This window comes from Psittacula echo (assembly GCF_963264785.1).
Source record: "Psittacula echo genome assembly, chromosome: 17".
Classification (NCBI taxonomy): domain Eukaryota; kingdom Metazoa; phylum Chordata; class Aves; order Psittaciformes; family Psittacidae; genus Psittacula; species Psittacula echo.
In genome coordinates, this window is record NC_137753.1 from 4,490,038 (window position 1) to 4,499,336 (window position 9,299).

At 50.4% G+C, this 9,299-nt stretch overlaps 1 protein-coding gene across 1 annotated transcript; it reads right to left on the reverse strand.

The window, feature by feature from the left end:
• Positions 1–404: 404 nt before the first annotated feature.
• H6PD (hexose-6-phosphate dehydrogenase/glucose 1-dehydrogenase) lies at positions 405–8,826 on the reverse strand. The gene is made up of 5 exons (XM_080631200.1): positions 8,780–8,826; positions 6,380–7,036; positions 5,140–5,257; positions 2,741–3,010; positions 405–2,074 (listed from the first exon to the last, which is right to left on the reverse strand). Exons 2-5 carry the CDS (start codon positions 7,004–7,006, stop codon positions 717–719), a joined length of 2,373 nt encoding a protein of 790 aa, XP_080487326.1. The 5' UTR covers positions 7,007–7,036; positions 8,780–8,826; the 3' UTR covers positions 405–716.
• Between the last annotated feature and the right edge of the window lie 473 nt (positions 8,827–9,299).

Sequence of the window (9,299 nt, forward strand, 5' to 3'; positions counted from 1 at the left end):
ATATAATTATTTATTACACATCGCAGAAAGAATCACAACATTTTACTCATGGAAAAAGAAGATCTTACAACTCGATTTATAAAAGTTGAAAACCGAATTACTTCCAGTGTTAGTTTCCTGTCCAGCATCCGAGTGAGTAGAGCGCGAATATTTGGATTCAAATAGACTTTGAGTTGGGAAATTGAGGAGCCACAGCAATGCGGATGGCACCGTTGCAAAGCTGACTGTCTGCAGAAGAGGCACAGCTGCAGTTTTCTGTCCTGGCTCTTCAGCTGTGGGAGCAGAGGCCAAACATTCGTGCTCTACTCACTCGGATGCTGGACAGCCGCGAGCAGGAGCCGCAGATGTTTGGATTCAAAACAATAACCATAAAATTTGGCAGGTACTTAGTTTAACAAGTCTCCTGTAGTGCCTGTGAGGTAGTTAAATAATGCCAATGTCCTGGCAGGGAAAACTGAGGCACTTGAAGGTGAGGTAATCTGTCCAAAGTCGCAGTCAGAACCCCTAGCAGAGCCAGAAATGCTGCACTGGGCTCCTGGCTCCTCCTTAGCTCTGAACACTGAGCTGAGCTCCTTTCCGCGCTCAGATGTCAGAGGCACTGCAGGCCACGGGTTAGAGGAGTCCTTCGGAGACGAAGCTGCTGCTGGCAACAGGAAAACATGGACACTGTGTAGGAAAATCCACACAGACAAGGGAGGAGGGACACTGTGAAGGCATCACCCCAGCAGAGCTTCATAATCCACATACCACACAAGCTGGCCGGAGCCGGGGCTGACACCCGAGGCGGGCCATTTCCTGGGCTCGTGGCCCACTCTGCTGAGCAGGGTGGTGATGTGGTGCTTACCCTTCCCCAGAACCAGCACAAACACCTGCCTGGCCTTGTTGATGAGGGGCAGGCTCAGGCTCATCCTTTGGTGAGGTTTGACAGGGCTTTCGGTCAGCACCACAGTCTGAGCCCCTTTCAAACCATCTTCAGAGTGGGGGAAGAGCGAGGCAGTGTGCCCATCAGTGCCCACCCCCAGCAGCACCAGGTCAAAGCTGGCATTGGCCACCAGGGCCATGATCTCCTTGGCATACAGCTCTGTGCCCCTGTCCTCTTCCACACAGAGACGCTGGTTCAGGTGCACAGGCATGGGGTGGACGTTGAAGTAGGGCACCCTGACGCTCTGGAGGAGGTGGTTGTGCAAGCTGAAGAAGTTGGACTCAGTGTCAGTGAGGGGCACACAGCGTTCATCCACCAGCCAGATGTGGGTGTGCTTCCATGGGAAGGCATAATGGTGTCTGGCCAGCCGCTGGAATAGGACCACTGGGCTTGAGCCACCCGAGAGGGCCAGGTGGAACTGTCCAGAGCGTGCCACAGCCCTGCTTGCTGCCTTCTCCATGTCAGAAGCCAGCTGGGAAATCAGGTCCTCAGACCATGCTGAGACCAGGGGGCTTTGCCGAAACTTGGACTGGATGGTCCTGAAATCACTTGGCATCAGCCTGCTGGGGTTCAGCAGTTCCAATGGCTCTGCCACAGTGAATGCCACTTCCCCACTCACCATTTCAAAGTCTAAGAGGTGCTGGTTCTCCACACCTCCCGGGTAGAGGCGCAGGGGCTGGCTGGAGATGCTGTTCAGCAGCGGTGTCCAGAATGCCCAGGAGGCCAGCAGGTTCTCGGTGGTAATGAAGAAGTCCTTCCTGCCATGGTAGATGTTGGAGATGAGGACAGAATATGCATCTCTCTCTTTCGCAGGGACATACACATAGTAATCAGACAATGGGTGTCCAAAGGTGTGCAGGTCTGACTGACCCAATTCTTCTCTCCAGCTGCCTTCTGGCATGATGGGCCTGAAGAGGTTCCTGCTCACCAGCACCGCAGGGGTGTTGAGGGCACCGTGCCCAATGTAGAAGATGATCTGCTTGGCTTTACACTGGCTGTGCCCTGCATCCCGCAGAGTCTCGCTCTGAGTGCAGTAGGCCCGGTTCTTGAAGAGAACACGGACATAACCTACCCGTTCATCCAGAGCTTTCCCAGAAGTGAGGAGAAAGGGGATCCCTTCCCAACGCAGGCTGCCACTGCGAACCAGCACACCTGAAATGACAGGGCTACCCAATTAAGGCTCAACAGCAAGCAGATGTGAGGGGATCTCTATCACCTACCTATCATTCTCCTTCCTTAGCTCCCAGAAATCTTGGCATCCACTGTGTTTCTTGCTCCACATTCAGCCCTTTCATGATATCACTACACTAACTGCCCTCCGGCTACCCCGCTGTGCTTCCCACAGGCCTGATAAGCCTCCTTTCATCTTGCATGAAACCAGTTTCTAAGCACGAATATCACTCAGACAAAATCTTTCATGTTCAGAAGACACAGCGTGGCCAAAAACGGCCTCGTGGTCTACTAATCACAGAGAACTGCCAATGCTTTACCCCTCAGATGCAGAGAACAACTGGTCTTTATGAAAAGGCAAAGCAGTTTGCGAGCCACTTCTAAAAATAACACAGAGATCTTATCAAGAATAATGGGACTTAGCTCTTATGCAATGCTTCATTCCCTGGATCATTAGTAAACTAACATGACAACAGTATTATCTTGTTACACCTCCCAGTTACCATGCTGGCGGATGCCTGGAGACATCCCTCTGTCAGCGGTGAGGTCCAGAGTCATGGAGCTGGTATCAACACACAAGGACTCCCATCTCCTGCTCTCCTCAGCTCTAGACTATTCCCCTCTCCAGGGTCGAGACCAAACTCTCACCTGCAAAGGTTGGTGTTGTGCTGATGTAGTCTTGTGCCTTCTGCAGTTCCTCCTGTACTTGGCTGGCATAAGCCTGATACTGACCCAACACAGCACTGTTTTTCTCCAGGCCCCACAAGGACTGGAAGGCCTGCAGCTTGCACTGCAGAACCTCTTCAGCCCGACTCACGTTGGCTGGGAGCTCCATGGTCAAGAACATCAGGGCTTCGGTGAGGTGGTTCTGCAGCACGTCCCGGATGACTCCATACTGCTCATAGAAGCTGGTGCGGCCTGAGGAGGAAGAGGAGGTAAGATGCTGGTGAGCTGATGTGGTTTTCTTGCAGGCTCACCCTCTGCATGTGTAATTTGTGTGCCAAGGAGAACAAAGAGCACAAGTCCTAGCTGGTTTGCACCAAGCTCCTCTTCTCCCGGCCCAGTAATTAACTTGAAGCTACCAAGCTCAGAGAAGTTGTGGATGTCTCATCACTGGATGTGTTCAAGGTCTGGTTGGACAGGGCTTGGAGCAACTTGGTCTAGTGAAAGATGTCTCTGCTCACAGCAGGGGGTTGGACTAGATGATCTTCAAAGGTCCCTTTCAACCCAAACCATTCTATGATTCGAAGCCTTTGCTCTCCCTCCAGAGGGGCTTCCAAAATGTCTCTGCTACTAAAATAGAGATAAAAGGTTCTAGGGGACTGCTTGTTCTCCACAGAGCCAGACATAATCCTCCTTTCAGGTGCTTACAGAGCCTAAACCCAGCAGGAGTAATGCTCTTGCTGAGTTCACAGAGGAGAAGGCAGCTTTGCTTTCTTGGACTGCTCGTGCTTTCAGGAGCTGCAGTCAGTGACCGGCAGCAATGTCCAGCTCAAACCTCCCACATACAGCATGATGCCGGGCCCCTGTGTAACCATCACCCTGACACTCCTGTCCCACAGGTCACAGCACCCAGGCCTTGGACTCCACACAGCGTGCAGTTATACACAAAAGCTTTGACAGAGTAGCTGGAAAGCAGGGTCAGAGCAGGGACCCCAGCAGGTCCACGCAATAAGCACTGCTCTTCACTGTCTCTTTTCCCCTGTTTTCATGTTCCAAGAAGGCTCTGGCTCAGCCTTCAGAGACAAAATTCCATGCACAAATCCCTGCTTCTCCTCCCCTGCCTGACCTCTCATGCAGATGGGAATAGGGGGAGAAGGACAATGCACTTAGGAAGAAAGTGACTCAAACAGATGCCTTTCTGCAGTCCAGCAGCAGCAGGCTGCACACTGCAGACTGCATCACAGCCATTGGCTTTCCCTATTGATTGATACATTTATCTCCCTTGCTCTAATCCAAAGGCACATTCATTAATGTAATCAATGCTGCAGAATTGCTGGGAGCCAGGCTGCCAGCTGAAGCTGCACAGGGGAAAAAAGACATCAAAAGAAAACTCACAAAGCTGTTCAGAGCAGGAAGGGTACAGGGCTGGGGCTATGCACACACAACACTGTTCTCCCTAAATCCCTCTGCAGTGCATCCCTCTCCCACAGACAGGCATAGGTGAGGTCTGGGCTGCAAACCCAAAGATTACTCAAGTTTGATAAAACTGCATTAATTGAGTTTGTGGTGTTTGAGGAAGGAATAGAGGAAGGGAGGAGAAAGAGAGAAGAGGAGGTAAAGCAAGTGGAGAAGCAACCCTGATGTTGCAGAACCGAGGGCACCTGACATCCCAGTAAGTGCTGCGGGTGGCAGTCCAGCCTGGAGTGCTTTATGCTGAGCACTGCAGAGCGGATGCTGCAGCACTGCAGGGAGGGATTGCAGCCATGTCCTTCAGCAGGAGACCCATGCTAGCAACTCGGATTTTCTCTCTGCAATGCTCTCTCTTAATACAGAGAGGAAGGGACAGAAACAGGCAGACAAACACAGGCTGAGCTAGGTACCTGCACTGACACCAACTAGCTGACAGGAGCAACATCCAGGCAAAAGATGCAAGAGCATCTTCCAAAGAACAGCACAAATGTATACTCAGTGTGAGCTTGGTAGCTAACAGGACAGGAATACAAAAGCATTGCTGTTACAAGAGCTGGAATGTTGCAGCTGAAGATTGCATTGATTCCAAATCCAGTGCTTTTCACCAAGATTTGGGATAGAAAGCTAGGTACAATCCCTCCCCAAACTCTGCAACAGAAAAAGGTGGGGGATTCCACCCCTGCTCCCAGCTGAACTGCAATGGGAATCTTTTCTTGGAAGCAGAAATACTACCTGGATGTGAGTCAGCCCCTAACATGGTCTAAGAGTCTCTCTCTATCTCCAGGGAGCAACATACCATTTGTCTGCTCTTTCTTGTTACTGCCCCAGCACTACTTCAAGGGCCACTTCCACATAAGTAACAAAGCTGCCAGTTCTCCTCATCCACCCTAGCTCTGCACACTCGCCTCACCAACCTTTAGCATCCACAGTCTCTTTCAAGACAACCTCCACTCTTTCCACATGATGTCGGTTCCAAATTGGATCCAGAAACTGTCGGTTCTGATCTCGAAAAGGTAGGATATGGGCTACAGCCTGTGAAGGAAGAAATCAAAGACCCAACAAAGACTCACCACGTTGCCACAGTATCTCTGCCTCACTGCCCCATCCAGCACCGGCATGTGCCCAGCTCTGGAGTGCTAACAGACATGTCACACAGCAGAGAGCAGAGTGGGTCAGAGAGGAGAAAATCATCAATGGAGTGATGCATAATGGGGTCTCCAGTGACTGCACACAGCAGACATTAAAGGGTTTTCTGAGGCATTTTGAGGTTTCATGTGAAAAGGCTGAACTACAAACTGCAAGGCACTCGGTTTCTATCTGTCAAAGGACAAAGGGCTGAGTCAGACCATCCTGGGACTAATGCACAGTTACAAAGCGCCGAAATACATCAGATCAGATGCTTGCACCACTAAAGCCATCTGCTCTTTTGGGGAGAAAAGGAAGAGAAAGGAAAGAGAAGAAATCCCCTCTCTCAGTAGAGATGCTCTCCTTGCAGCCGGACATACAACCCCCTGTGTAAAATGTGGCCACAGTGCTGTGGCTGAAACAGAATGTGGCATCACATTCCTCTAAAAGAAGGATGGCATGTCCTTGAACGCATTCCCTCTGGGACAATGCAGCTCCACAGCCTGAGCTGTCCATGCAGCAGCCAGTCCTCCATGCCCTGAGTGGAGCACAGGGCAGGAAGAAACCTTCTCCTAAGCATCCCACAAAACTAACATCCCATCAGCTCCATCACATATCAAATTAAAAGCTGCTTCTAGAAGCCACAGCTAAGCAGAGAGGCCTGTGTGTAATGAGATGGGAGAACTAGGAGAGGGAAAGTGCACTGCTTATTCAGCGAAATCAAAGCCCTGACCTTGGTGAGAAGACTAGATGAATTCTGCACCTCTCCTTCATGCACACACACAGCTCACCCCTGCACCGTGGCCTCCCTCTGGGGAGGGGACCTCCATCACTCTAACTTTGTGATGCACATTTCCTCTGATCTGTAAGATTGGTAAGTACAGGATTCCATAGCAAATGGATGCTTGGGAACAAACTCAGTGGCTCTGCCTCAATTTGAGAGGGGAACAACACCCATTAGATGCTGAGCTGACACCCAACACTCTCCCTGCACTAAGCCCCTCAACCTGCGCACTGCAAGCTGCTCACCTGTTTGCCAAGGTAGTGGTCCACCCGGTACATCTCCTCTTCCCTGAAGAAGCTCGTCAGCTCTGCAGCCAGCTGCTGGGCTGACTGCAGGTCATGGCCAAAAGGTTTCTCCAGCACCACACGCAACCAGGCTCCTGGAGGGGGCCTGCAGCTGCTGTTGATGTGCCGGGCAATCTCTGTGTAGGCAAATGGGGGTACTGAGAAGTAGAAGATCCTCCCAGCCTCCTTCAGCCCCTCCTGGCGAAGCAGCGTCTCAATCTCTCTGTTCAGCATAGTGTAGTTCTCGGCAGTCTTCAGCTGGTGGTATTGGCTCAGCTTAAGGAACTGGTCCTTGAGCACAGCACATCTGTTGGGAGACTCATCTGGGGGACAGGACAGCTTCTTCAGCACATCAAACATCAACCTCTGCCCTGGCTCCAGAGCCTGCGGTGCAGCCCCATGGAAGGTGAAGCTGTGGCCGCTGCTCACTTGATCCAAGTAGAGTTGGAATAGACCCTGCCATAAATATTTCTTGGCCAAATCGCCTGTGGCTCCCAGCAGGACCACTGAGATGTGGCCCTGGGATGCTTCAGCCAGTGATGGCAGGGCTCCCACGAACAACACTGTGCACAGGACTCTTCTCAGCATCTTGGGAGAGAAGAGGTAGGTCCAGGAAGACTACAGGACAGGATTAAAAGAGGGAAAATCTGTCAATACATGTTATAACACTGCAAAGCACAACACGAGGTACCTGCTTTCCCATGGCTGAACAGACAGGATGCCTGCATGGATTCTGCACCCTCCATGATTTGAACCATGGTAGTAACTGGGGCTCTTGAAAAGACTGCAGCCTCCCTATGCAAACCAAGAAGTGGAAACAGCATGTGCTTAAGGTCTTTTGGTAGCAGAAGCACTGCTCCCACAGCTGAGTTGAGGTGTCAATGCCTTTAGCCTGTGAAGCTCAAGTCCATTTTAACACACATTTCAGAGCTGGCTACAGATGAACACATGTGCCTGCAAATTAAGTCCTGCTTTCAACAACCTCCTGCTTAGGACTTTGCTCAAATGGTATTATGTTCTCTTGGCATTGCTTCATGTCAATATTGCCACAGCAGCTCAGAGACAAGCACGACCACTGGCAGTTCCAGTACACAGGCTCCTCTTTAATACACTGACTTCAGTGACTCATGTGCAGCACCCACCACTCTCATGAATGGAGCTGAATAAGGTCCTAATGAGCTACTGGAAGACAAATGATCTGATAAAACAACACAGGGGAAGAAGTTTAGTCCTTAAAATTGAGTCTAGACATGAGCCAGTTTGGATGCAGCCTCATGATGGTTGGGTATGTGGCCAGGAGACAATGTGGGGTTTGTGTTCTGCTACTGCAGCTTCCCATCACTGAAGCGTGCATGTCAGCACCCATTCTGGCCTCCTCCGCTCAGCCCCCATGCAAACCACTGCAGCCAGCAGCAGCTGGACTCCCTGACCAAAATGCCCTTTTGCTCTTCTTTATTCTTGTTTCTCTAATCCAACATAAAGTTGGTTTTAAGAGAAATGACATATTTAGTTCTTGCACCTAGAAACACAGCAATGACTACATCTCAAGAGAGATAGTCCAGAACAAGTGAGTAAACCATTATGCTGTTCTCATTACATCAAGTATTACTTCAGAAGCTCTTACACTGGCTATCTCATTCTTTGATTTTCATGTTCGGAAGCTGTGTTCAGCTGCAGCACACCCTTCACAGCACACAACAGTTAACTTCTTTAAAACTTCTGGTTCCGGTCAATACATTTATTCCTTTCATTTTTTACCTGTGTGGGAAAACCAGGCATTTTTTGACAGCAAGAGGAAAAAGTACATGGTTTTGTTATACTGGTGCAGTGCTGCTCTCACTAGGCTTTGCACTGGCATGATATACCATTTTAGAATGGTAGTTTTATGACCATACAACTGAGAAATGGGTCTTGGGTATGGGAATGAACATGATCATCTGCAGGCAGAGATAAGACAGAAAAGTTCTCATCAAGACATACATTCACAGTCAGCTAGAAAACATATCAGGGTCTCCATTGCTTCAGTTACAGCTGTATGCATGCTCTAGGTCCAAAAGCTGTTAGCTTCTACCTGCCCAGACTTACTCAGGATTGTCTTTCCCAGGCTGGAGCAAAAGGCCTGGACCTTGCTCCCCCTTAATGGCAGGGAAATAAAACACAGATATTGTCCTAGCTCTTGACTGGCTCTCACTTTGGAAAGCCCCCAGAAAAGACACTATTCCATCAGGAAGTCGATACAGGATCTAAATCACCCAAGGGATGAGGATGACCAAAGCAAAACAGGGAACTTCTGACTCTCTCTCCCTGTCTGCAGCTTGAACTGGTCTCTCTAAATCTCGTGTTTCTCTCCCCAGCACTCACCTGAGCAATACAGGACCTTCACAGAAACTGCAGCGGCAGAAGTAGCTGGAAACTTGTCTTCTACACAGCCCCTCCTGAGCGTGGATCTCTCTTCTCCTGTGACTGAGCGTACAGCAGACTCTGATCAGTGGCCAGGTGAGCAGGGGAGATAAGGGAGGTTGTTTCCTTTCTGGTAAACAGAGGAAAGACCCAATTACAGCAGAGAAAAAATGAACGTGTCTGTGCCAGCAGCGTCCCAGCACATCCAACCTCTGAGGCCATACACGCTAGCTGAGAGAAACCTGTTGGCTGCTGTTTGTGAGCAGGCAAAATGCCAGCATTATGTGGCAACTCCTGACCCAGAGTGTCTTCCTGACTCCTCTGCATGTGAGCTGAGTGAAGGTCTCCAACTGAGGCCCTAGTGACCCTCCTCAGGAGCAGTCCCCAGTCCAGCTCTCAGGACAGAGGGCTTACCAAGGTTGCTTTGGGAAGGGGGCAGACCTGGTGAGCCCAAGGACAGCACCCATGTGATGCTGCTGTG

What these genes read in the sequence shown, in the direction of transcription:
- H6PD (XM_080631200.1), bottom strand. Translation starts at nt 7,006, where the DNA reads ATGCTGAGAAGAGTCCTGTGCACAGTGTTGTTCGTGGGAGCCCTGCCA. An exon ending in AGAGACTGTGGATGCTAAAG is followed by an intron (nt 3,011 to 5,139) that starts GTTGGTGAGGCG and finishes CTTCCTCCTCAG; the next exon opens with GCCGCACCAGCTTCTATGAG. An exon ending in CACAACACCAACCTTTGCAG is followed by an intron (nt 2,075 to 2,740) that starts GTGAGAGTTTGG and finishes CTGTCATTTCAG; the next exon opens with GTGTGCTGGTTCGCAGTGGC.